This window comes from Aspergillus japonicus, assembly GCF_003184785.1.
Source record: "Aspergillus japonicus CBS 114.51 unplaced genomic scaffold BO86scaffold_24, whole genome shotgun sequence".
Taxonomy (NCBI): Eukaryota; Fungi; Ascomycota; class Eurotiomycetes; order Eurotiales; family Aspergillaceae; genus Aspergillus; species Aspergillus japonicus.
The window spans coordinates 85,178-112,162 of record NW_020291661.1 but is presented as its reverse complement, the minus strand read 5'-3'; the positions used below and the strand labels follow the sequence as shown (position 1 = coordinate 112,162).

The 26,985-nt window shown below is 58.2% G+C and overlaps 8 protein-coding genes across 8 annotated transcripts; 3 read left to right on the top strand and 5 right to left on the bottom strand.

Annotated features, from left to right (window-relative positions):
* Positions 1–288: 288 nt before the first annotated feature.
* Positions 289–12,531, bottom strand: BO86DRAFT_430187 (uncharacterized protein; the record flags this gene model as incomplete). Its single annotated transcript, XM_025675685.1, has 4 exons — positions 6,221–12,531; positions 5,801–6,155; positions 2,576–5,660; positions 289–2,489 (listed from the first exon to the last, which is right to left on the bottom strand). Exons 1-4 carry the CDS (start codon positions 12,490–12,492, stop codon positions 289–291), a joined length of 11,913 nt encoding a protein of 3,970 aa, XP_025527644.1. The 5' UTR covers positions 12,493–12,531.
* A 702-nt stretch (positions 12,532–13,233) lies between these two features.
* On the top strand, positions 13,234–14,692 carry BO86DRAFT_419000 (cytochrome P450; the record flags this gene model as incomplete). Its single annotated transcript, XM_025675100.1, has 2 exons — positions 13,234–14,421; positions 14,495–14,692. 2 exons carry the CDS (start codon positions 13,234–13,236, stop codon positions 14,690–14,692), a joined length of 1,386 nt encoding a protein of 461 aa, XP_025527643.1.
* Positions 14,693–17,594: 2,902 nt separating this feature from the next.
* Positions 17,595–19,904, bottom strand: BO86DRAFT_418999 (MDR family MFS transporter; the record flags this gene model as incomplete). Its single annotated transcript, XM_025675099.1, has 2 exons — positions 17,595–17,621; positions 18,282–19,904. 2 exons carry the CDS (start codon positions 19,902–19,904, stop codon positions 17,595–17,597), a joined length of 1,650 nt encoding a protein of 549 aa, XP_025527642.1.
* Positions 19,905–20,728: 824 nt separating this feature from the next.
* Positions 20,729–21,031, bottom strand: BO86DRAFT_289588 (uncharacterized protein; the record flags this gene model as incomplete). Its single annotated transcript, XM_025667374.1, has 1 exon — positions 20,729–21,031. A coding segment is annotated over one exon (303 nt), but the record flags the coding sequence as incomplete, so codon positions are not given.
* Positions 21,032–21,185: 154 nt separating this feature from the next.
* Positions 21,186–21,991, bottom strand: BO86DRAFT_430180 (uncharacterized protein; the record flags this gene model as incomplete). Its single annotated transcript, XM_025675684.1, has 3 exons — positions 21,186–21,618; positions 21,692–21,766; positions 21,830–21,991. The coding sequence occupies 3 exons, from the start codon at positions 21,989–21,991 to the stop codon at positions 21,340–21,342; spliced, it is 516 nt and encodes a 171-aa protein (XP_025527640.1). The 3' UTR covers positions 21,186–21,339.
* Positions 21,992–22,395: 404 nt separating this feature from the next.
* Positions 22,396–23,685, bottom strand: BO86DRAFT_379288 (alpha/beta-hydrolase; the record flags this gene model as incomplete). Its single annotated transcript, XM_025670669.1, has 1 exon — positions 22,396–23,685. The coding sequence occupies one exon, from the start codon at positions 23,683–23,685 to the stop codon at positions 22,396–22,398; it is 1,290 nt and encodes a 429-aa protein (XP_025527639.1).
* A 156-nt stretch (positions 23,686–23,841) lies between these two features.
* On the top strand, positions 23,842–25,253 carry BO86DRAFT_92142 (zinc-binding alcohol dehydrogenase family protein). The gene has a single exon (XM_025677805.1). It carries the CDS (start codon positions 23,997–23,999, stop codon positions 25,113–25,115), a length of 1,119 nt encoding a protein of 372 aa, XP_025527638.1. The 5' UTR covers positions 23,842–23,996; the 3' UTR covers positions 25,116–25,253.
* Positions 25,224–26,822, top strand: BO86DRAFT_409853 (cytochrome P450; the record flags this gene model as incomplete). The annotated part of the gene is made up of 2 exons (XM_025674444.1): positions 25,224–26,402; positions 26,481–26,822. The coding sequence occupies 2 exons, from the start codon at positions 25,224–25,226 to the stop codon at positions 26,820–26,822; spliced, it is 1,521 nt and encodes a 506-aa protein (XP_025527637.1).
* Between the last annotated feature and the right edge of the window lie 163 nt (positions 26,823–26,985).

Below are 26,985 nucleotides of genomic sequence, written 5' to 3'. Positions count from 1 at the left end.
TACAGTACACTTAAAAAGCCCTACAGGCAAGAAACCCCGCTCCACATCGTGTGATCCTACAAGAGATTCTCAATATTCAAAGCGTATAAAATATCTAATGTATATCCTGCAGAAATCTATGTACAGACAAAAAAAAAAAAAAAAAAAAAAAAACAAGACCAAGTCTACTCAATCAAAGAAGAATACCAAACCACACCTCATCAGAGTCAGACTCCAAACCCAGTACCCAACCACCCGAACAATCCTTCCAACGCCTATTCAACCCTTTCAACATCCCGAGCCTGAAATCTAAACAGCCACCACCTCCCTCCCCCCACCCCCCCACTCGGCAATCCGCGACCGCAACCGCGGAAACGAGAGCGCCTGACCCTCCAGACTCTCCAAATACCCCGCGACAAGAGCCGGGAGCCCATACCCCGCGGCCTCGCGGCACCACTCAGCCATCTCCAGGGTGCGGAAAGCGTATCCGGTCTCCCTTTCCAGATGCTTGCGGGCTTCAGCGACGGGGATGAGCTTCTCGCCGGAGAGGTGGATGAATTCCACACCCGAGGGGGTAGGGGTAGTGGCGGTCGGGGTAGGTGAAGCGGTCACACCAGCGGCGATCTCCTCCGCAACGGTCTCGACGCGGATGAAGTCGAAATAGCCCGTCCACGTCCCGAGGTCCGGGAGGGCGCGCATGCGGCGCGAGAGGTTGAGGACGTTGTGCATGACGTCGAGGGCGGGGGCGTCGGCGCCGGTGATGCTGGAGGGGCGGTAGATGCGGACGGGAAGAGCGAGCTGGGCGTGCACGTGCTCGAGGAAGGTCTCGCTGGCCCATTTGGAGGCGACGTAGCCGTCGATCAGGACCGCGTCGCCGGTGCGGCTGGTGGGTGGCGGGTGGTTCGCGAGCGAGATCTCGTCGATCACCGGGGATGAGCCCTCCGAGAGGGTGGTGGCCACCCCAGCCGTGGAGACGAAGTGGAAGGGCACCTGGCGGTGGGCGGTCATCTCGACCAGGGTCTGCGTGGCGCGGAGGTTGGGTCCCCGCAGGGTCTGGTAGGATTTCAGGAAGGAGACGTCCGCGCCGTTGTGCACGATCACGTCGGCTTCCTCAAAGACCAGTCGGGCTTCTTCTTCCATCATCCCCAGGAAGGGGAGGGCGAGGTCGCCGGCGTGCAGGATGACTTTGTCGCAGGTGCGTTCGAGTTCCAGGGCGGCGCTGGAGTGCGGGTTGCGCACGGCGATGCAGTGGATGTGCAGCACGTCGTCGCGGGCTTGGAGCGCTCGCGCGATGGCGCGGCCGAGGAAGCCTGTCGCGCCGGTCAGGATGACTGTCAGGGGCCGGCGACGCATGGGTGGGCTGCGGGTGTCTGATTGGGAGGAGGAAGCCAAGGATCGAAGGGTCTCGGAGAGAGCAGTCTCCTTCTTCCAGTCAATGATATCAACAGGTGAGGAGGAAGGCACGGTATCCTCAACCTCTTCCTCTGTGAAGCCAGCAGACACCCCTCTCAGAATCCGCTCAGCGATAGCCCCAAACGTGCTCGTGCGGAATAGTTCAGGCAAGGCAATCCGCAGGTCGAATTCCCGTTGAACAAGCGCCTGCATCTTCAGCAAGGACAGCGAACTGCCACCGACGGCAAAGAAATTGGACGAGGGAGTGATAGGAATGCTGGTGTGGCCGCCCAGGGCACGGTTCCAGATCTCGCGAAGCTTGCTATGGATATCAGAGAGGGTTGTATCCGCACCAGCGTCGGCATCAGCATCAGCACCGGTTTCGGTTTCAGTATCCTCGTCCCCATCCTCATCCCCAGACGCAGGAAGCGGCCGAGCATTAAGCGCCCTCATATCCAACTTCCCACTAGACGTCATGGGCAAACTACTGCCGACATCCACAGCCACCGCGGGCTTCATCGCCTGCGGTAACGGCAAATCGACCAACAACTGGTCCAGATACTGCCGTACATTCGCCGGTCTCTTCGTCCCCTTCTCCCCGGACAGCACGACATACGCAACAAGGAACTGGTCCGGACCGGGGTTACGAACCCCAACAGCCGCATTGGCAATGACCCCGCGGGACGTCTTGAGGATCGCATTGGCAATGTCTCCCAATTCGACGCGAATCCCGCGCAGCTTAATCTGCGTGTCCGACTCAATGCGTCCGAGGTACACCATCGAGCCATTCGACAACATTCGCGCCAGATCGCCAGTCAGATAGACTCTTGTGCTCTTCTCTGGGTGGAATCTCTCCCCGACCAGAGGGAATTTGTCACTTGTCAAGGGTTCATTCTTGAGATAGCCCGCGCTTACGGCGGGACCGGCGACGGCGATCTGGCCCGGACAGCCTAGGGGCACGGGTTCGATGTCCTCGTTGACCAGGTAGACGTTGTATTCTGGGAGGGCAGAGCCGATGGGAACGTGGCTTTCATCGCCGTCATTTGATTCACCAGCGGCTTCTTTTCTTGGGATCGCCACCTCCCCGATGTTCGACGCGACTGCAATTTCCGTGGGTCCTTTCACGGCGTGTATCCGGTTAGCAAACTTATCTCTCCCCAACCAAAACCATCCTCCTTCTGCAAAGGCTTCAGACAAAACATACCGTAAGCATTATAAACGCTCAACTCCCCATGCCCAAGCCGCCCGAAATCCCCCTTCAAGCGCGGGGGGAACGCCTCCCCACCACACATGGCCACCTTCCACTCCGAACACCTCGCCAGAATGTCTCCCGTATACTCCATGAGCAGTAAGTACTCCGACGGCGCCATCAGGGTGAAAGTTACCGCCTCTTTCTCGAGGATGGACGCTAGCGCCACCGTGTCCCGGAGGTTGTCCGCTACCACCAGCCGGCCACCGTTCGCCAGGGCGTAGAAGATCTGCGCCAGGGAGGCGTCGTAGCTGGCCGCGCTCTGCTGGAGCACCACCTCCCGGCCGAGCTGCATGTACGCCGAGGCGGCCTGCACGTGCGTGAGGAAGTTCGCGTGCGTGAGCTGGATCCCCTTGGGGGTGCCGGTGGAGCCGCTGGTGAACATGATGAAGGCCAGGCCCGCGGCGGTCGCTGCGTTATGAACCGGACTGGACTGGATGGGCACCGTGGCGAGCTGGATCACTGCTTGCACGGTGTCTGGATGGAACTTGGCGAACCGGGAGCTGGTTTCGCGGTTGACGATCACGACGGTGGCTTCGGATTCGGTTAGGATGGTGCGGAGACGCTCGTCTGCGCTGCGCACGTCACAGGGGACGTAGATCGCGCCGATGCGCAGGATTGCGAGCAGGGAGCAGATGTTGTCGGTTGACGGGGTCCCGAAGACGGCGACGCGCGTGCTCACCTGGGCTCCTACAGCGAGGAGCTGGGTGGCGATGGCGTTGACGCGGTCGGACATGGCTTTATAGCTCAATGAGCCGCGCTCGTCCCCAAGTGCCACATCCGAGGGGTACTTTGCGGCCATATGGTCGATGCGATGGACGAGGGTGGGCTCTTCCCAAGGGTCCGAGAGACGAGGACCAGTGCCCAGCTCAATGGCGGTGCGCTCGAGCGCAGGTGCAAAGGCGGGCGGCGTCGCGACCCTCTCTGTTGGCGTCGTGGCAAAGAACTCCAAGAGATGGATGTACGAGTCGAGGAAGATGTTCGCACCGGCCCTGTCGTAGAGGTAATCCTGCATGGACAAGGTGAGACCCGCACGACCCTCGTCTTCGTCGATGGTCAGAATGAAATCGAAGGGGTGGCCGGCGTCCTCGTAGGAGAGATACTCTAGCCCTAGATCCCCGATGCTCTTGTGCTTGATCGCTCCCATCCGATAATTGACCACGGCCTGGAAGAGAGGCAGCTCCGTGGCCGAGCTCTCGGCGCCAATGTCCTGCAGGATCGTCTCCAACGGCACCCCCGAATTGCCCAGAGCCGAATAGACGATATCCCGCGTGGCGCGAAGATGATCCGCGAACGCGCTTTCGTCAGATGGGGTTTTGTCGAGGCGGAATCGCAAGGGCAGCATGTCTAAGAGCAGCCCGATCGTCTCCAGGAACGCCTGGTCGTTACGGTTAGCATCCGTCATCCCGATGCACAGGTCTGTGACACCCAGCATCCGGTACATCATGACGCTGAAGACCGAGAGGTAGAAGTGAAACGCAGTCGTTTGGTTCGTCGTGCTGGCGGAGCGGATCTTGGCCGCCAGCGACCGATCCAGTTCCACAAAGTACTCCGTCACCCGATACTGTGTTAGCGGCATGCGCGCCGGCGCTTTCGCAAAGGGGAACAGCGGTAGTGACTCGGGTAAGGACCCGGAGGCGAAGGTCATCTTCCAGAACTGTCGCTTCGACAGGGAGGGGATGGAGGTGAGATCGTGGTGCTGCCGCGTCGAGAAATCCAGGAAGTCGACGCCTAGCGAGGGCCGTCGCTGGGGATCCGCGTAGAACCTGTCCAGTTCTTGAAGAAAGATCTGCCAGCTGACGCCGTCAAGGATGATGTGGTGGTACCCGAAGATGACTGTATGGTAGTCTGGCCGGTGAGTGACGAGCGTGGCAATGAAGCTGTCACCACGTTCCAGCTCGTAGACATGCTGCGCCACTCGGTCATGTTCGACCTTCACGTCGCTTGAGTCATTGGCAGACCCGACCTTCCGCAAAGAGAAAGTCGAAGAGGTTGGGACAATGGCCTGCATGGCCTCACCGGTTTCGTGGTCCGTGTAGAACAGTGTGCGAAAGGCTTGATGGGACTGCAGCAGCGAACGGAGAGCGCGCTCGAAGCGTGGAATATCCAGCTGGCCAATCAAGCGGTACGATGTCGTACAATTGTAGGCGGTCTTGTCCTGCAGCATGAGATAGGGAAGCCACATGCGAGCCTGGCTCAACGACATGGGTTCAATCTGGTCGCACTGCGCGGTTGGGTCCGAGTCATCGTTGGCGATGTCCGAGGAGTCGTCCGATGAAAAGCCGTCAAATCCAGATTTGCTGTCACTGTTGCTCGAGGGATCGGTCGAGCTGCCATGCACTGACCCTAAATCGAAGGAATTCTTGTCCAAGTCCATCGGGGGGGGGGCCGACGTGCTGCGATCTTCAAAGAGCTCTTTGGCCACCTCTTCAGCCAGCGTCGCCACCGACGAGCCCCCGAGCACTTTCAAAACGGGCATATCCTTCTCCACCTCGGCCAAGAACCACGACCGAATCTCAACAGCCATCAACGAGTCCACACCAAGGTTGATGATAGCCGTCTCCTTATCCAGGCTGCCTGGGTCAAGGTGAAGCATTGCTTCCACGTGGGACGCAAAGCTCTCCGTTAGGATCGCGGCAATAGCCGTCTGCGACTGCACCTCCGAGATCCGGCTCTTAAGACTCTCCACCGAGGACGAGACCGTACTTTTGTGGACCGCATTCCGGAGCACTCGATGATGGGAGAAGCGAGGGTCTGTGTGCCAGTACAAGGGCTCTTCACCTTCGACGCCGAACCGTTGGAGGCCGGTCGTCAATTGCGCCCCCGTCGTAGACGTGGGTCGTCCGCAATGGATGGCCTCGATGAACATGCCGTGGATGTCTCGCTCGGAGATCGGCATGTACCCCTGACGCTTAAGGTTGGCGTAGATCTTGGCTCCATCGGTGCGGTTGATATATCCAATACCAGAAACCATGCCAATATCCAGAACGGAGGCGGCCTGTCCAGCTTTGCGTCGCTGGGCCGCAAGACCGGCCATAAACTATTGTCCACCTGCGAGTCAGCATCCTGTTCTTTGAAAAAACTACAAAAAGGCTGGCGACAAAAAGCAGAAATCAAAAATAAATACAACGCAAGAAAGGCAAAAAAAAAAGGAGAAATGACGAGAACTGAATGCCATACCATGTTAGCAGCCGTATAATTAGATTGGCCCTGATTCCCCGGCACACCGGTGAGGGACGAGAACATGACAAAGAAGTCAAGATCGACGTCGGAGAAGACATCATGCAAGTTCTGCGATCCGAGCACTTTGGGCGCCAGGGCCTTCTGCAGCGATTCGACAGGCATGTCGGCGAAGAGACCGTCGGATAGAACCATGGCGCCGTTGACAATGCCTCCAACCGGCGGCATGCTAGTTTCCAGGTCCACGCGCAGCTGACGGACGGCATCAACATTCGTGACATCCACGCTGAGAACTTGGATGGTGGCTCCTTGCTTCTCGAGATCAGTCTTCCAGGCAGGGGACTTGTCCGGGTTCCTATGACAAGATTGTCAGCAATGCGGGATACAAGATAGGGTGGAACAGGGAGATGGACGACTCACCGACTGGCAACAACCAAGTGACGAGCTCCGTGCGAGACCATGAACTGGCACAGACTCTGGCCCAGCTCGCCAGTTAGACCGATCATGACATAGGTTTTATTTCCACGCATCTGGGACCCCGGATCGAATCGGTTAACTCGCAGAGGCACATGGACGTTCTCGGTCCAATCGAGCACGGCGCCCAAGGGTTGCAACCCCTTATCCAGAACGTCTGAGACACGGGTTGTCGTGTGCGGCTTGCGTGTGGAACCAAGCTCTTCCAGTGCAGTCTCAACCACCCATCTAACGACCAGGAGGGCGTCTTGAGCAGTACTCAGAGCGTTCCCATTGTCTAGAATACTTGCCTCAGTCTTGACCAACGAGTCCATCGCCTTGATCAGCATGCATGTGGACGATTTCAACCCGACCAGCGCGGTCGGGGTGAGCCCCAAGCTGAAATCCGCGACGCTACTGATTCGGGACGAAGGTACCGCTGCTTTGGTAGCATCCTTGGTCGATAGGGGATGTAACCGAATAAAGCGATTGTCATCTAAAGCTAAGTCCGTGGTGGAGAAGCACAGTAATCGCACCTCATCGTTGAGTCGCTGTAAGGTATCGGCAAAGAAGGAGTCGGCTTCGTGGACGAGCAGACCCCCTGGGCTGGCCTGGCAAAGTAGGCTCTGAGCAAGCAGGGTTGCCACTATCCGGTTCAGCAGAGCGGACAGGTCCAGACCAGTGGCAGGGAGTGCGTGGACATGGGTCGCTGGTATGGTGATGAGCGAGGAGTTGGTCGGCGAGAGTGCAAGCAAATGTCGCGATGCGCTGTCGGTCGCGACGCTGACGAAGGCATGAAAACCTTTCTTGATTTCAATTGCCCAGGCACTCGAATACAATACTCGAAGATTAACGAAATGCTCATCCGCAGGGGCTGATGCCTTGGACGGGGTCGCCTCCACCGCATGGTGGGTGTATCTGTCCCCATTCCAGCGAGCGACAACCTGCACAACTTGCAGCGATGCATTCTGGTAGTTGTGAACCACACGGCGAGTGGAGTTATATCTGCGGTTGAGATCATCGATAGGCAGGACGCGGGGAATCAGCAGGTGCTGACCATCCCATACAAGCTCCGGCTCCGAAGTCCATAGCGGAGTGGATTCAGAGTCGAGATATGTGATGAGGCGAAGGAAGCACTCAGCAATGACTGTCTCGGCACCAGATATGTGCGCAACATCCAAGATCTGCAGCTTCAGCTGTGGCGTTTCAGTCCGGATGGAGCGGAAAAGTCCGACGGTACCGTAATGGTAGGGCTGGTCGTCGCGGAACCCGGACGTCAGCCAAAGAACAGACATATTCGGTACCAAGATCTGCTTGAGAGCTGTGAACTCGGATGAATTGACGGAAGACAGCACCGGCTTATCGAGATCAGATAGAACAATGACTGCCTTCACCGTTCCCATAGAAGTCGAGACCACATCTTCCAGACGTGGTGCGGTTACCACCTCCAAGGACTTATCTCGGAGAATAGCTGCAAGTTGATAACTCAACTGCGCTGTCTCGCCGGTCTCCCCACCGATCAACAGAACAGTGTCCGACATATAGGATACGTCGGTTGCGGTCAACGGCATAATAAGATGCCGAACATCGGCGCTCATGGATTGTCGGATGGAGAGGGCAATCGTCCTCAACGGACTGGTCCACGACGAGATGAGATCAAAGTCACCCTGTACGCGCGGTGTGGCACGCAGCAATGTTTGCAAGGACAGCGATTGATGATGCTTTTGGGGGTTCAGAAGTCGATCCTGTAGCGGAATTCCCGTGGAGTGGACGCAAAATACATATCCGCCTGGTGCCAGGAGCTGATGAACCCCATCCAACTGACTGGTAAGTGTCGCATTCTTACGGTTACCATCCGATAAGATAACGAGGTCAAAGGTTTCATCAGGGAACTGCTCGCTTAAAAGAGCCGTCTTGTCAAAAGCCAGTAAACGAAACCTGGAATCCTGAATGCTCGTCTGTGCAGAAAGTAAACTGGGTGCATCTTTCTCTGTGGTCTCGAACAAGTGACTGTAGGAGTGAAATGGCGCCGCCAGACCAGCCACGACGGCATCCGTCACATATTTTTGCAGTTCACCCAACGTAATTTCCAGCACTCGAAGCTGAGGAAATCGGTGACTGATCTGCGACACCGACGCTCTGATGTGACTTTGTAGCGCGCTCTGCTCGTTGAAGTGCATTAGTATCTCCGTGATTGCCGTTGGCAGGCGAGATGGCGCTGTACGGCCACACGAGATGAGAAGCTCCAAATAGCCGCGGAACGGTGAGTCTGCCAACCCGGTTTGCATGGCCTCTGGAGTCTGTTGAGGCTTGCCTGCTGTACGATTGGGGTGCAAGAAGTGGTCGGCGATGCGCATGCACGCACGCTGCAGAGCCACGTATTCCTCGTTGATGCCTTCTGTCCTAGCCTCGACAATACCGGTGTACGGGTCTGGCTTGTATACCGTCTCGATGAACAGCTCACAGTCGTTTGCCGGGCCAGTGGACGATAACGCGACCACTGTGAGACCCTCGACCTGCACCTCCATGTTACCATTGGCGTTGAAGACGCAGATATCCCCCGAGAAGTTGGCGGGGGACTCAGGGGATGCCGAAGAGAACTGGGTAATCACCGCGTCCACGTTCACCGTTGCGGCTGGGCCAGGATTTACGGGACACAAGTCCAGATTGAAGCGTATATTCTGGATTTCCTGCGGGAGAAACGAGGTCCAAAGTGACCCGTCGCCCGGAGCAGCATAGGCAGCAAACGCAGCCTGGAAGCATGCATCCAGAAGCGACGGAGCAACGGGAAGGGTCGAGGTCTCAGCAGGATGTGGCTTTGGCAGCGTCCCTGTTGCGAAATCTAGACGTCGCTGAAGCGATGTCATTGCACGGAACGGTCCCGTGTAACCCAGTCCGATATCCTTAATGGAACCGTAAAATTCATCGAGATCCACTCGATTCAAGCCAGAAGGGGGGGGTAGACTCCTCCGGGGCAGAGTCTCCGCGGAGGGCTCTCCCAGGTGCAGGTGAACCATCCCCTTGACAGCATTCGTGCCCTGAGCGTCAGCATCGCCCGGGACAAAGTCCAGGATAAACGACGCTGAGATGACACTTTCACCAGGAACAGTCGGCTCCTTTCTGAGCATGAATATTGTCTCGACGCCCTGGGAGTCATCGCTCATGGTGATGCCTCGTTTGATCGATAGATTCTGGATTTCTACCAACTTGACCGGTTTGGTGGTCAATGCTCTGGCAGCCTCAAATGCCATGACACAGTATGCTGCAGCAGGGACAATGATCTGGTCCTGGAAACGATGATCCTTGAGCCACGGGAGCGTGCTTGGTTTCAATAAGTTTCTCCAGCGCCATTCTGATTCCGTGTCGTCGCTGGTCCGCACGCCCAGTAGCTCATGAGGACGGGCAGGGCGGTTGAGGTATTGTTTGGCCATCCGGGGCTGTCGATGATACATGTGGGTGTGGTCCCAGGGATAGGAAGGAAGATCCTTGACCACCCGGCAATCCGACCTCTCATTGCCCAGTGCCACAGATAAGGCATCAAAATCGATCGAAGAGCTACCCAGCAGACTCCAAATGAGCCCCATTGTTGAGATGACGGAGGCCAGGTCATCCCGACCGCGGTGCAATAAGCCAGCATAGGGCAACGCCGATCCATTGACCTCCTGCATTGTCTGCACGGCAGGACCCTGAAGCGCAGGATGAGGTCCGATTTCCAGCGCCATGTCAAAGGGGCCTTCTTCTGTCAACGCGCGGGTCACCGCTTCGGTGAAAAATACGGGCTGCACCATGTTGTCTTTCCAGTAGCGCCCTGACAGCTCTCGGAGCGTAGGAGCACCCGATGGCCCATACACGCTGGATACCCAGACACATGAACGCGTGAGGCTCAGGGGTGCGATGTTAGCTGCCTGTAGGGACTGGAGGTATGGCGCGGCACAGCGATCCATGTGATGAGAATGGTATGCAGTGTCGACCTTCAGGAGTCTAGCAAACGTGCCTCGTTCATCGAGCAGTGCCTTGGCTTGTTTCAGTGGCTCCAAATCTCCACTGATGGTGACACTTGCCGGCGAGTTACTGGCTGCGATGTGAAGGTGATGAAGGAAGGCAGGCTGTTCACAGAATTCAAGCGCCTCGTTCACCCCCATCCCAACCGCCATCATCCCTCCGCGGCATCCTTCTGGCCCTTGTGCCAAGCCAGCGTGAAAGCCTCGATAATATGCGATAAGGATTGCGTCGGGGGCCGTCAGGATACCTGCAGCATAGGCCGCAGCAATCTCCCCGGAGGAGTGGCCCACTGCAGCCGCCAGCTCTACTCCAGCCTCATGAAGGATGTCAACCAGAGCAATCTGAACAGCGGTACACAGTGGTTGAGACAGAGCTGCCTCGCTCAAACGCGATGATGTAGGCGGAGCAAGGAGTTCGTGTGCAATGGACCACGCGGGCGGATCCGGACATGACCGGAGCACGGCATCGAGACTCTGAATCACCTCTTTGAAGCGCGGTGATCTCTGGATGAGTTGCTGGCCCATTTGGGGCCACTGGGCACCCTGGCCGGTGAAAATCCCCAAAATGCGACCGCGTTCATGATTGACAGTCTTGGATCGTACCCCAAGTGACGAGTTTCCCTCGGTCGTCTGCAGTCGCTCTCGCATCTCTTGGAGCAACCTTTCTCGTCCTGCCACTGGGGAGAAGGACACACGATACGGAAGCTCTGATCGACGCGTCGCCAGTGTCCATGCCAGGTCTTGGAGATCGATCTCGGGCTCGGACTCCAGCAACTCAATGTACTGTTCGACCTTGTCTTTGAGCGCTTCGGCTGAGTTGGCCGACAAGACTAAAGGAAATCTGGGAGGATGCTCAATTGGTTTTTCTATGCTGGCAGCTAGATGCCCCCCGTGAATGGCTGGGACGTAGCTCTCGAGGATGGCGTGGCTGTTCGTGCCGCCAAAGCCAAAGGAGTTCACACTAGCACGCAGCGGATGACCGGGTCGAACACTCGGCCACGGGATGAGGGTATTAGGAACATGTAATCGTCTTGTAAAGGGAACCACGCGTGGGTTCATGGACTTGAGATGTTGGTTGGGTGGGACTTGGGCGTGTTTTAGGGCAAGAGCCGCTTTCAAGACTCCGGCCACGCCCGCCGCCCCTTCCGTATGGCCGATAATGGTCTTGATCGACCCGACAAGAATCGAACCGTCTTCCTGCAGTTCTTCATCCTCACCAAAGAAGGCCTTGTAGATCGCTTCTGCTTCCGTTGGGTCGCCCGCTTGGGTTCCCGTACCATGCGCCTCGAAATACTGGCAGCGATGATCGGGGTTCAGGGCGTCGAGCCCAGACCTGCGGTAAGTGTCCTGAATCAGAGCGGCCTGAGCCAGGGAGCTGGGCATCGTGATGCCTTTGGTGCGCCCATCAGAGTTGACTCCGGTTTCACGAACAATACATTCGATATGATCCCCGTCCGCAAGGGCCCGAGAGAGCGTCTTGAGGAACACTACCCCGACGCCTTCGCCTCGGGCATACCCATCGGCAGACTGATCCCACATCTTCGACTTTCCGTCCGGAGACAGCATGTGCAAGCTCGACTCGCAGATGAACGGTTCCGGACTCAGCATCAGGTTGGCTCCGGCGACACACGCCATGGTACTCTCCCCGCTCCGCAGGCCCAGAACCGCCTGATGCATGGCGACTAGGCTGGAGGAGCAGGCGGTGTCGATCGTCATGGACGGGCCATTCCAGTGAAAGAAATAGGAGACGCGGTTCGAGATGATAGCCCGCGAGGTGCCTGTGGCGCAATATTGGCTGAAGGTGAGTTCGTCTTTGCCGGTGAGAATGTCGTAGTCGGCCGTCATGGTGCCCACGTACACACCGACCTGCGACCCTGAACATCCTTCCAAGGTCAGGCCGGCTGACTCCAGGCCTTCGTAGACGGCTTCTAACAACACCTTTCCTTGGGGATCAATGGCCTCCGCCTCCTTCGGGGTGATGTTGAAAAATGTGCTGTCGAATCGTCGTGGGTCTTCCTCTAGCCAGTAGCCATTCGGAGCATTGGTGGTCCCATGATGCTCGCCGTCCGGATGATGAAATCCATCCACATTGAATCGTCCCTCTGGTACTTGCTTGGTAAGATCGTATGGGTTTCTTAACAGTTCCCATAGCCTTGATGGGGAAGTGGAATGGCCTGGAAAGCGGCAGGCACTGCCAATGATTGCAATGGGCTCGGAGGAAGATGGAATGTAGGCCATGGCATGAGAGGAGACAATGAGTGAATGACTTGGTTGGAGGAGAATAATAGATCTGCTTCGCGCTTGAAGCATGAGCACTATGTCTGCCAAATGAGGTAGATATCTGAAATGGTGGCGAAGCAACCTAAGCAGTGGCCGAGTCGCGCGGCGTGGAACCGTGCCCATCACCGAATCCTGCAAGGTCGTTCGAATAAGCGTGAAGTTGAGCTGATCGGAAACGATGGGGTCGGACCGTGTTCATGCTCACTCTGAACAAGAGAGTAAGAAGCATCGCCGACTTGGAGTGTTGAAGGATTCGGTGTAGGTTGGCTGCCCCGAACGCCGGCTGACGCCTATCCGCGCATCTTCACCTCTGAGGAACAAAAGCCCGAACCCTTCCGACCGTGGCTCAGAAGAGGTTGAATGAAGCTTTTGTCCATCAACCAAGGAAACCTTTGTTAACGACTGCATTCCTGAGTGAACATGGAGGACATTGTGAACAGGCTCTATGCCTTCGATTGGAGGTCATTGTCTCTTGGTTCCGTTCCAGCTCCAACTCCAGCTCCGGCCCCTCAGTCATCTGTCGTCCACCATCTCATAGCATGGTGGGATCAGTCCAAAGACAGTATGCAGCAGTACTCTGTGGCGTCTGTCGCCATAGCGGGGTTCACTGCTCTAGTCGTCAGCGTGGCTTTGTATCGTGCACTTTTCTCGCAGCGTCAACGCCATGATCCTTTGAATCAGGGCTGCCAGCCTCTACGCATGTACCCGCACAAGGACCGGATTTTCGGTCTTGACTTTGTCTATCAGAATGTGACTACCTTCCGTCGCCACAAGTACCTGGAGACCCTGAAGAACCGATACCAAACCTTGGGGACCACCTACGGGGTGCGTGTCTTTAACCGTCGAGGCATTCTCACGTCCGACCCCGAAAACATCAAGACAATCTTGTCGACGCGATTCAAAGACTACTCCCTTGGCAATCGTGTCCCTATTATGGGCCCGCTGCTGGGACGCGGGATATTTGTCAGTGACGGGCAGGACTGGTCGCACTCGCGGGCTTTGCTCCGCCCCAACTTCGTCAAGGAGCAGGTGGCCGACCTGCAGATGATCGAGACGCATCTGGCGCAGCTGCTGAAGCTCATCCCATCTGACGGCCGAACCGTCGTCGAGCTGCAAGACCTCTTTCTCCGGTTCACTTTGGACTCAGCGACCGACTTCCTCTTCGGCCACTCTCTCCATACCCTCAGCCGCGGGACAGCCAAAGACCAGCAATTCGGGCAGGCCTTCGCCCTTGCACTGGACGACATTGCCCTCCAATTCCGCCTGGGTCCATGGCGCGCGCTTCGCCGACCCAACAAGGATGCGCTGGCAGCGTATGAAATCTGCCGAGGATATGTGGAAGGCTTTGTGGCGGATGCCATGGCCTATCGCCACGGGAAAGCCAGTTCGACTGGTGACAAAAACACCTCGGACCGTAGCTATTTCCTGAAGGAGCTGGCACAAGCCACCGACGACCGGGATCGGATCCGCGATGAATTGCTGAACATCCTGATCGCCGGTCGAGACACCACGGCGAGTCTGCTGGGGAGTCTTTTTTACGTGCTCGCCCGCCACCCCGAGGTGTGGCAGAAGCTCCGCAGTGAGGCCGCGACTCAATTGCAGGGGGCAGCTCCGAACTACGAGCAACTCCGTAATCTCCAGTACACGCGGCACTGCATCAATGAGACCCTGCGGTTGTATCCGCCCGTCCCCAGCAATACGAAGATGGCTGTCTGTGACACGATCCTTCCGCGGGGCGGGGGCCCCAAGGGGGATGCCCCTGTGTTTGTCCCCAAGGGTTGCACCATGATCTACACGGTGTATGCCATGCATCGTCGGACAGATCTATTCGGCCCCGACGCTGAGGAATTCCGCCCTGAACGTTGGGCCACGCAAAGATTCTCCTGGGTAAGAGACTCTTTCCTCCGCGACGTTGCACCGTGTTGGACAGCCGTAAGCTGACTATGAACCTTGTTTTCAGGAATTCCTCCCTTTCAACGGGGGGCCGCGAATTTGTCTTGGGCAACAATATGCGTTGACGGAGGCGATGTACGTCCTGGTCCGGTTCGCGCAAACATTCCAGACGATCGAGGCCCAGGATCCTGCTCCCTGGACCGAGCAGCTTACTCTCACCCTTGCATCTAGTAATGGCGTGAAGGTTAGATTGAAGGGGGCCTGATTGTCTTTCACGTACTGTTAGGCTGGATTGATGTATCTTCGGGGATGGATTGTAGCCTACGCATCTCAGAGATGTTTGAATGCGTCCTGTAAGCCAATGGAAGTAGTCACTGTTTCGTCTTACACTGTCTTCCGTATTAGAAATCACAGCGGGTACAGGCACTAGTAGTGTCGGTGTTGTAGCTGAGCACCTCCGTGCCTATATGCTTATATCATGCAAAGCATGCAAGCGATTGGCCAAGCATTCATAAGCAAACACAAGCACTTTCTTGAGCGGGTGACCAAGAATCACTCATACTGAGTACAATGATAGAAGACGAGAATTCACTGGGCAAGGCAACCAACCGGCTGGCTTACCGTGCAGGATACAAGCACGTGTGAGGGCATGTTAATACGTCCGGATATCATCTGGTTGACCATCTGGTTGACTAATCATATATCTTCAACCCCCCCTTCTCCTGCACAGACGGCTGAAGTTGTTTGTCAAATTGCCGGAGTCGGTGATCTGGAATCCGATCGTACTTCATTCTAGATTGATTGTTGCCTTCCAAAACACCTTCTCCAAGGTTCTCGTCTCAACCCGAGCGGGGAAACCAGCGCCACCAATGCAGATAAGCAACAGGGTCTCCGCCTGAAGCATCAGTCTACATCATTCTAGCCCCGACAGGTTAGATCCACGTCATGCTTCAGCCCAATCAGCGGTCATCGGGGTCTGTTGGCCTGGAACTTGTACCATTATCAGGCTCTTTTGCTCATTGCAGTGGGATTTGTTTTGTTTTCTGGTCTCGGGGATAGGAATTAATCTCACGCTTAGTCCCGACCCGACTCTACTACGCAAGCATCTCCTCGGGTTTCAGCTTCTCTGGTGGATTGGCCAGGTTATGCATCCCCTAGGCCTCTTCAAATCCTTCTTGTCAATTCTTCCGTGGTGCATTGACTACACGGCTGCTTTAACGAGCCAGCCAGTCCCTTCCTTCATCACAACCACGCCAAAAATCCTTCACCACATTCAAACCCCTCGTATATTTCCTGGATGGCCTGTAACAACAAAACGCATCGGTCGCCCCGCGCAGGGGTCATGATCCCCCTCTTCTTCAGCGCCTCCTCAGCGCCTCCTCCGATGTAAGCACTATCTCTGTTTGCGCAATCCCATCTGACATGCCTACCGAGACAGCGAGCGGGTTCCTTCGGCCACCCATTCTCACACACTGACCCCGCCGGATCACCGTGGGGTCCAAAGGTAGCATCGTCTTCAGAGTGTGAGAAAAGACAAAGCTTCAAGAGACAAAGATGGATACAAGAATACCGGCAACCGCACGGGCACGGACGCTAGGTAGAGGTGTTTTGCGAGAAACCTGTGTGATTGCCGCCCACGAGAGTAAAGCATCCCAGGGGCGTGGGCTACCTATTTGTATTACACATCAGAATTAGATTTTTGTACATGCTCTTTGTACATACTTTGCCGTTTGCAAACCGGCCATTTTCCCTCTCTCTCCCTCTAAGAAAGTCTATCTTCCAATGCCGCGGCACGAGCGCGGAGGCTCGGGAACCTCCTCGTCAGATCTCCGTCTGCGCAAGGCCTGCGATCGGTGTCATGCGCAGAAGCTGGGGTGCCAGCGTGAGGCCATTGGGGCCAAGTGTGTGCGGTGCGAGAAAGCTGACAAGCCGTGCACCTGGAGCATCTCCCTTCGGAACCGTCGTGCGTCGACACGCAAAGAACAACTCCCAGTGCACGCCCAGCAGCAGCAGCAGCAGCAGCAGCAGCACCAGCACCAACCACAACATGCTACTATGGCAAGAAATGAGAACAATGAAGAACAAGCCCAGGAGGACGATAACGACGATGAAGATGAAGACATACTCTACAGCGACCAGCTCACGCCTTCTGAGGCCATACCGGAGCTTCATTCCCCTCTAGGAGACCCTCACAACAGATTGGCCTCCGAATCACTCGATCCAACCACTATGCCGATAGATCTCACGTCCTTCCTGATATCCGATGGGGGCTTGGGGTTGATGACACCGTCGTTAACCAACCCCGGCTCCTGGCTGGGTGAGACACAGTTGGGCACCACTACCACCACCACCACCGCAACCACAACCGCAACCCTAATTGGAGAGCCACCGAGGTTCTGGTCATCAGCAACTGGGGGACTACCGCACACTCCCTCAGCCGGTGGACTGACCACCATAGATCTGCCTCCAGCCGCGTTTGAGATGAATCTACCGGGTGTTCCTCCGTCCTACACTCCGAGCCACCAACCAGACCAACCGCCACCGCCGAAAACCGGCACACCCGCCCTCTCGGACCCGCAGTGGCTGAAGGAGCTCTTCGACAACAACGCCCGACTGTACCGGAACTGGCACGCCGTCTCCTCCAACATGACCACCAACCAGACCATCAACCCCCTGTTCCCTATGAGCACGACAAGCCAGAGCCACCCAAGCTCAGCAGCCTTCGCCGACGAAGCCGTCCAACTCTCCACCCAGCTAATCCACATTCTCCGCGGGCTCCTCCACCAGCACCACGAGTCAACCGGTCACCGACCACCGACCACTCCAAAACCCAGGGCCCGTGCAGAGGACCTGGATCCAGACCACTCAGGCCTCGACCCAGGCTCCTTACTCATCGTCCTGTCCTCGTACTTCCGCATCTTAGAGATTTTCACCATGTTGTCGCACGCCCTGGAGGCTGCTGCGGCTGCCACAGGCTCTACCACGCATTATCACACGCCAAGGGCCACCCCGCCGATCCTGCGTCTCCCGGCCATCGTAGTAGGGTCGCTCGATCTCGCGTCCAACACCTCGCTGTCCACGGTGTTGTTCCTGGAGGTGATCGAGGATCTGTTGACCACTTTGGCCACGCTGGTTCTCTCCATCGCGCAGTGGCCGTCGCATCCTCATCATGCAACGTCACGTCGTGAACCTGGCTGGCAGGGGAGTGACCTGCACGCGGGTTCCGATCGCTTGGGGCTTCAGATCCAGGGCAAGGAGGATGAGATCCGGCGGGTGATTCGTGCGATTCGGGCGAGGTTGGGGCGGAAGGGGGACAAAGCGGGGGTTTGATGTAGACACGATATACTCCGTTCGATATAGAGATCGGACGTCTCTTTCTTTTCACCTTCTGAATAAAAACATGCGCGTACGGCGTAACATAACTCATATGTGGCTTCATTCACAGGACTGTGTCTTAGTTAGATACAAAACTCTTTGGTCAATTTATACTATGAATGTACATGATATATATGCATCGCAACACACGAATTCCACAGTGGCCGAAAGACTAGGAATTGACTACAGACCAAACAACAGCAAACCGTCTCTCCCATCCTTTTCTCACCATCGACTTGAACTATTCTCACAACCACTACTATTTCCAGGCCAAGAGACCAGCACCACACCTCCCTCCCACCTCAACCTCGGACTTTCTCCCCCTTTTCTCCCTCCACCTTCTGCCCCCCAACACCCCCCGAAGCCAACACCCCCTCCTCCCCCGAGCCCTCACTCGCCGAAGCCCCCGGAACCGCCGCCTCCACTCTCCCAGTCTCCACATCCTTCTCTCCCGCAGCACCCGCAGCATCCACCCGCACCCCCTCCCCCTCCGCCTCCCTCTTCTTCCTCTCCTTCAACGCGGAATCCCCCTGCTCCGCCGCCGTGCGCATGGGAATCTCCTCCTCGAGGAACGTCAACAGCAACGCGACGGCACAAAACGCCACACAAACCTCCCACACATTCCGCATGGCACTCGTATAGGCCCCCACCACCTCCTGCCTGACCCCGTCCGGCAAGGCCTTAATATACGCCGCCGAGACATGCGAATACGCGCCACCGCCCTCCAGCTGGGCCCGCACCGCGGCATCCGACACGCGGGACTGCACGTAATACGAGACCCGGCTATTAAAAATCGCGGAAGGGATGGCAATGCCCCAGATGCTCCCGAAGGCCCGCAGATACGCCCAGGTCGCGGAGGCGGGCACCAGGTCCTTGGGGGGGTTGGCGCCCTGCACGGCGGGGAGGAAGGTGGTCAGCAGGATGCCGCCGCCGAAGCCGGCGATCATCTGGTAGAGGACGACTTTGGCGAGCGAGGAGTCCGCGTCGTAGTCGATGTAGAGCCCGGTGCCGAGGGTCATCAGGGCGTAGCCGAGGATGTGGATGGGTTTGTAGCGGCCGAAGTGCGAGAGGGCGACGCCGGAGAGAATGGCGGCGGGGGCGGCGATGAGGACGCTGGGGAGGAGGAGGACGCCTGAGCGTTGCGGGGAGACGAGGAGGACGCCTTGGAAGTACACCGGCAGGAAGTAGGAGCGCCAGTAGGTGAGCATGGAGGACAGGAAGGTGTTGATCAGGGTGACGGCGCTGGTGCGGTTGCGGAACAGCCGGCCGGGGATGGTGGGCACGCGGCAGAAGCGCGGCCAGGCTTCGAAGGCGTGGAAGCCGGCGAGGCCGGCGAAGCCGAGCAGGAAGGGCACGAGGATGTGCCAGTCCGACCAGGCGTAGACGGTGTCGGCCCAGGAGAGGGCGATGAGGATGGCGACCATGGCGCCGATCAGCATGAGGTTGCCGATCCAGTCGATCTGCCGGATCTTCTGCGCGAAGGTGAACACCCTCCGGAAGGTGACCTGCAGGAAGATGAACTGCAGCACCAGCGTCACCCCCCCCAGCGGCAGGTTCAGCCAGAACACCCAGCGCCAGTGCCCGCTCTGCGCGATCGCGCCGCCGATGACGGGCCCGATCGCGATCCCGATCCCGAACGTCCCGAAGATGATCCCCTGGTACTTGCCCCGTTCGCGTACCGACACCAGGTCGCTGATGATCAGGTTCGTCATCGTCCCGATCCCCGCGCCCCCCAGCCCCTGCACCAGCCGGCCTGCGATCAGCATCGCCGTCGAGTTCGCCCCGCCGCTGATCCCGCTGCCCAGCGTGAAGATCGCCACGGCCACCATCGCCGGCCACCGCCGGCCGAACACCTGCGCGAACTGCCCGTAGAAGGGGATGAAGACCGTCGAGGTCAGCAGGTACCCGTTGACGAACCAGGTGTAGTTGGACCCGGCGTTCAGGGAGGAGGTGATCTCGGGCAGCGAGGTCGACGTGACCGTCGATTCGAGGGCCGAGAAGAGGGTGGCGATGCACAGAGGAGGAAAGATGGTCCAGAACCGCCAGCCTCGCGCAGCAGGCTGTGGTAAGGGAGGGGGACGTGGTTGCGCTGTCTGACTCATTGTGTTGGGGGTAAGGATTTGCAGGAATTAGGGTAGCATGATTAGATTGCTTGGAGTTGACAAGACGGGGAGGATGGCTGTTTAAACCCAGTCTCTGCTCTAGATTCCTACTCTACTTGGGTTTAAGGGGGAATCGGCGTTGCGAGTACGGGGCGATCGGGCTTGGGGGAAGCTGTTGTTGTTTGATCGAACCTCGGTGTCTGGCAGTGTGGCATGCATGCATGCATGCATGCATGCATCGGCTGCAGCCACGGAGTTTAGGATATAAGATTCGTTAACTCCATGAGACAGAGAACAAAGAACTGCACGCAATGCACCTTTCTGTCATGCGATCAGAGTTGCGTTGTAGTTTTTCTATCCTGCTGCGATGTCTGACTACTCTACTACAGCCTCTCGCCATCGGTATCTTCCCTTGTGTGATGCCACCCCTGTCATCATCCCATCTCATCCATCCTCACACTCCGTCTCCGACTCTGACCACGCATCCCTGCACCACCCCCCCCCAAACACTACCATCCGACATCTCTCCACCCCAAAGCCTCTCCTCTCATCCTCCACCCACCTAATCCTCCTACCCCCCCGGCACAGATCAATCAAATCTTCAAAAACGTCGCCGTCGCACAAACAAACATCACCCAAGCCGGCACATTGACCGTCAGCATCCGCGTAAAATTATTGCCCAACCACCCACGCAGCGCATCATAGTTCTTCGTCCCGATATGCTCCTTACTGGAGATGCGGGCATTCCACATCATCGAATAGGTGCCAAAGTAGAAATGCAGGATGGAGAAGACGCCGCCGGCGGCGTAGAAGGCCTTGGTCTGCGGGTGGAGGCCGGCGCCGGGAGCGCCGAACGCGTTGATGAAGGCGATGATCAGGGCGAACGGGTAGGACAGGATGATCACCCACTTGGTCGGTTTGGCGAACTCGGCGAACCAGTCCACCACGACGTGGGCGCAGATGTCGTTGGGCTTGCGGAGCAGCGGCGGCGCCAGGAAGGAGCGGAAGGCGTTCTGCTGGTCCCAGGCGCACATCAGCGACGCGGAGGAGATCATCAGCGGGCTGAGACGGAGGAGGGCGGTGGCTAGGTTGGTGGTTGTTAGGGGGGTGGAGGCGTAGTCTGCCATTTTTGTTTTGTGCTTCGGTGGAGGTGAACAATAGGAGAGTTTTGTTTTGGCCGTGTAGGTATTGCAGCTGTTGCGATCTGGGTAATGTAGGGTGGGGATTTGTTGGTGTTGGTTTGGTGGTGGTTATATAAAGTGCTGCTGGGCCGAAACCCCGACCGTTCTACGCCTACCCCGAACGCCGAATGAATTACCCTCAATTTACGAAACGATGAAGAGATACCATTTGATTCACCTACGAAACTCAGCTTCGGTCGGAAAACACACATCGAAACCAAGGACATCCATCGTATGATCGATCCACCGCCCATCTACTCCTCCTTCTTCACCCACGCCGCCGATCCCGTCGGCAGCGCAGTCGACAGATCCAACAACTCGTCGTACCCGGGGTAGGTCGACTTGTCGTCCACGATGTTGACCACCTCGTTGTTGTCGACGTACTTCTCGATCCACGACAGCGAGACCACGGTGTGCGCCCGGTTGACGTAGGGCTCCTCGCTGGCCTGCAGCGCCTGGAACTCCGGGTCGTGGTTGACCTTGTTGAGTTCCTCGAAGCTGCGGAAGTAGAACTCGATGGTCACGTCGTGGTCCTGGGGAGTTCAATGGTTAGTCTCTTGGGGGTGCTGAAGGGCAGTAAAGGGGAGAGGCCGGGCTGGTATGTACATCAATCACCCAGCCGCGGTTGTTGCGGCGGTTCATCTCGTCGACGAAGGTCCGGTAGGCTGGTGGGGAGTAGCACTATTGTCGTGTGTCAGGTGGGAATCCGCAATAGCATCCAGGGTCTTATGGAGTTGGATTTACCTGCTGGTAGGCGTAAATCCCATGCTTCGCATGCAGCTTGGCCGCCTTGACCACGTAGTCGCGGGCAAAGTCATGGCCCTCCCCACCCTGGCGGGCTTGCCCTTTGTAGAGTTTGATGGTGAGGCGCAACAGGCGCTCGGTCCGACCTGTCGTTTGAGTCATTATATTGAGGATTGTTAAGTGTGAATTGTCCCAACTGTATGAACGCAAATGGATTTGTGTTGTTTACTCCTGCAGCATGGACAGAGGTAGCATTTAAATACTCAATTAGGGCTTGGGCGGGGTGGCCGGAGTTAACGGAGAGAAGCCTTATCTCAGGAACCCCTAAAACCCACCCCCTGGTCAAGCTTTGATGTCCGATCTGCCTAAAAAGGCTAAATCAAGGACATATCACATCAGGAACTGTCAATCACATTTCATGTTTCACATTTAATGCCCTCCTCCCAAAATAGTCGCGCATCTTAACTCCAACCGGCATAGTTTCGGCGGTCGGCGATGGCATGACACCATCGCCACCACGAGATCTCACCATCCGACTGACCAACTAAACTAAACTGAACTAACAACTAGAGATGAATCTTACGCTCAATCCCGAACATCCGATCCAACCAGGCAAACGACTTGGTGGTCAGCACCGTGAACGCCCCCACCTTGGACTGCAACCCGCCTTCGGCCGTGTCCTCCGCCACCCACATCTCCTTCTGATCCAGGGGGACATTCACCAGCTCCTCGAAGATCCGCTGCGTGCTGACCTCCGGCTGCGAGTACAGCGAGAAGCGCGCCCCGGTGACCAGCACCGGACAGCGGATGCGGGGCAGGAAGCCGACCCCGTCCGAGGTGCCCAGCGTGTACTCCTGCATGCGGCGGAGCATCTGCGCCGCGGTGGGCACGCCGAGCATCCAGCGGCCAAAGTCGAACTCCCAGCGCGTCATGGGGTTGAAGCGGCCCAGCAGGCCGAACACGTAGTCCCAGCCGGCGTCCGGGACGAACCCGCCCGCCACAAACGTGTTGGTGACGGGGTCGGGCATGCGGCTTTTCAGCAGGTCGAACATGGTGTAGAAGGGGTCGACGGCGATGCAGGCGCGGATGCGCGGGTCGGCCGCGCCGCGCAGCGCCAGGTGGCCCCCCATCGAGGACCCCACCAGCGCGATGCGCGCCAGATCCAGGTCGAATTCCGGGTGCGCCGTCGCGTACCCCTCGGTGAAGTCGAGCACCTTGCCCACCACCGTCTCCCAGTCCGGCCGCATGGGCACCCCGTGTCGCCGGATCACGATCCCCTGCCCCGGGCCCTCGAAGGTGAGCACCGCGTACCCCAGCTCGAGCGCTGCCATCGGGAAGATGTAGAAGATCTCCTCCTGCGTGGCATCCGCGCCGACGGTCTGGATCAGCAGTGGTAGTTTGCCGCCGGGCAGTCGGGTGGAGGGATGGGGCAGGAAGACGTAACCCGGGAGGTCGAGCCCTTCCTCGTAGGGGATGTCCACGCGGTGGTAGCTCCAGTCGAACAGGGCGGCCGCCCGGCTGAAGTTGGAGATCGCCGCCTCGGAGGCCGTCAGCAGTCGTGAGTCGGTGCCGGGCAGCCCGTTGAGCATGAATTGGGCCGATCGCTGGTAGTTGGCGACACGGAGGTACGCCCGTCGCGCCGCCACGCGGTTCCCGGCCAGCTCTGCCTCCGTGGCCAGCGCTTCAGCTTTGTCGGCCGCCTCCATCCATGCTGCGTACCAGCTCTCCACGTCCTGGTCTTTGATGCGGGCTACCGCGGTGAAGAACTCGGCAATCTCCCCGCCTTCGTGCGCGGTGAAGCTGAGTAGACGGAGAGCCTCGAAGTTGAAGAAGTCGGACCTGAAGAGACGGAACATGGTGAGTCGTGGGATGGTCAATGCAAGGCGCAAGGGCTGTAACCATCACTTGAATAGAATCAAGGGGGGACTCTTTCAACGTTTTGAGTATGGGTTTGAGAGTTCGCCAGGTAGGCAGCTAGTCGTATGGAGGGATCGGAATTCGGAGCAGTGCGTGTCTTATGTTCGGCAATCAGACTCTATCGCCGGCTATCATCAACCACAGGTTAAGAATCGTCAATGAACAGGACTCGAGGTCGAGGGTGGCATGATCTTCCTATTTTCTCCCTTCCATCCTACAGACACGGTCAGATCAGTGTAATCGAGAAAGAATGTCTGAATTTACCTATCGCATCCCGCGTGTGCAGCGGGCGCTCGTGGCGACGGGGCCGGGGAGTCTAGCCCTAAAGCCCGTGCCTGTTCTCAAGCCCGCGGGCGATGAACTGCTGGTGCGCATCGCCGCCGTCGCCCTCAATCCGTCCGACCACAAGCTCCTGGATCAATCAACGACCGTTGGGGCAGTCAGCGGGAGCGACTTTGCGGGGACTGTCGTCCGCGTGGGAGGCGATTCGACCGCCCGCTTCCAAATCGGCGATCACGTCTGTGGGATCATCTTCGGCGCCAACCCCGGCAACCCCCGCAACGGCGCCTTCGCCCAGTACGCCGTCGCCACCGCCGATTTGTGTATGCACATCCCTTCCTCCATGGGATTTGCCGAGGCTGCCTCTCTCTCGATGGGCCTACTGACCGCTGGGCTGGCCTTTCGCTCGCTGGGCCTGGACTGGTCCCGACTGACAGAGAGCCCCGACGAGAACGAGACACCCGACCATTCGAATGATTCAGAGAACCGAGAATATGTGCTAGTGCATGGAGGTGCCACCGCTACGGGGACGCTTGTCATCCAATTGTTGCGGATGGCCGGATACGCGCCCATTGCAACTTGCTCGCCCGCCAGCTTCGATCTGGTGCGCAGCCGGGGCGCGGTGCAAGTGTTCGACTACGCTTCGGCCTCGTGCCACGAGGAGATCCGCGACTACACCCAGGATCGCCTCCGATATGCGCTGGACTGCATCAGCAACGTCGAGACCATGACTCTCTGTTACGTGGCCCTCGGGGACGCCGGCGGTCGGTATTCGGCGTTGGAGTACTATCCCCGGGCGCTGACGATCCGCCGTCGCGACGTGGAGCATCAGTGGATTCTAGGATGGACCTTGTTCGGCAACGAGGTGAAGCTCGCCGGCGCCTACCACCGGGACCCCCTCCCCAAGGACCGGGAATTCGGGCGTGTGTGGGCGGGGATTCTGGAGTCGTTGATGGAGCAGGGCCGAGTGCAGCCCCACCCGCTGGAGATCGTCAAGGGCCCTTTGTCGCTGGCGATGGAGCAGGTAGACCGAATGCGCCATGGCCGTGTCAGGCGGAAGAAGGTTGTTGTGCAGATCCGATCTAGCTAGGGGATGAGGCGATACTAGATAGAGTACCTGCAACGACCGATAACATATATCATTGCTTTCCAGACCTCACTTATGCATTGAACGGAACATAGCAGGGAGCTACGAGTCATGGCTCACTTTCTGGCAGCTGCTGGCTTGGGGCTCGCAGGCCTTATAGGCTACTACCTCGTGAACAGTATCTATGTACTCTTCTTCCATCCGCTGGCGGGCTATCCCGGCCCCAAGCTCTGGCTCATCACACGGATCCCCAATGCGCGCGCGCTCCGCAGTGGCCAGCTAATGCACCGCATCCGTGCATTCCACCAGCAATACGGTCCCGTGGTGCGCTGGGGCCCCAACGAGCTGTCCTTCGTCTCCCCGGACGCCTGGCGCGACATCTACGGCCACCACGGACCGGGCAAGGACTTCGCGCGCAACCCACTCTGGTATCCGCGCGCTGCCAACGGGGCGCACAACATCCTCTCCGCGGACAACATCACCCACGCGCGCATCCGGAAGCTGGTGGCGCAGGGGTTCTCCGAGAAGGCCCTCCGCGAACAGGAGCGGTTCATCCAGTGCTACGTCTCTCTGCTGGTGACCAAGCTGCAGGCTGCGGCCGCCGCGCGCCGCCCCATCAACATCGGCGAGTACCTGCAGTACGCGACGGTGGACATCGCGGGGGACCTGATCTTCGGCGAGCCGTTTGACTGCGTCGCCAAGGAGGAAGCCCACCAGTGGGTGAAAGTGACCTTCGGCTTCTTCCGGCGGCTGCTGGGCGGGGCGTCTCTGCTGATGGTGGCGCCCTACCTCCGCCCACTGCTGCCCTACCTGGTCCCCAAACGGGTGCAGGAGCAAGCCCGTCAGCGCTTCGCCTTCTCGTGCGCCAAAGCCGCCAAACGCCTCGCGCTGGGCGAGGCCCCCGACCGCAACGACCTGATCACCTACATCTGTCGGTACAACAACAGCCCGGACGAGGCCAAGGGGTCCATGACCATGTCCCGCGCCGAGATCGAGGCGACGGTCGACATCCTCATGAGCGCGGGCAGCGAGACCACCGCCACCGCGCTGACGGGCACGATCCAGTATCTCCTGCGCAACCCGCACACGCTGGCCAAGCTGCAAGCGGAGGTGCGCGGGTCGCTGCGCTCCGCGGACGAGGCCATGAGCATCACCCACACCGCCGCCCTGCCCTACCTCAGCGCCGTGCTGCACGAGGGCCTCCGCATGTGTCCGCCGGCGCCCTCCATCCGGCCTCGGTTGGTGCCCGCCGGCGGGGCGTTGATTAGTGGGGGATTTGTGCCAGCTGGTGTAAGCCTAGTTCCTCCCCACTCCTTTGATTGAGTTCTCGGGTCCAGGTAACTAACTAAACGCCACGACCTCGCACAGACCTCCGTCGGCATCCCCCCCTGGACTGCCTTCCGCTCGCCCGCCAACTTCGGCCAACCCGACGACTTCATCCCCGAACGCTGGCTCCCGGCCACCCGAGAGGGCGGCGGCGTGGCCATCCACCCGCACGAGGTGCAAGCCTTCCAGCCCTTCTCCTACGGGCCCCGCGACTGTCTGGGCCGTAGACTGGGGTGGGCCGAGCTGCGCGTGCTGCTGGCTACGCTGGTGTGGCATTTCGACTGGGACAATCGCAGCACCGACGCGCGGTGGGAGGAGCAGGTGGCGTTTGTCATGTGGGAGAAGCATCCGCTGTTCTTGGAGTTGACACAGGTGCAGACATAGGGGGTTCTTTTGCAGATGAACTGGCACTGCACGTATCCTTGTGGTTGTCCTTGCCCTTGGCGGAGCAAGATATATGTCCGCATGGTTTGGATGACCGGGACCCCCGGGATTTGGTATTTGGAGAAAGGGTGTGCGCGAAGGATAGCAAACGGTCGGGTGTGCT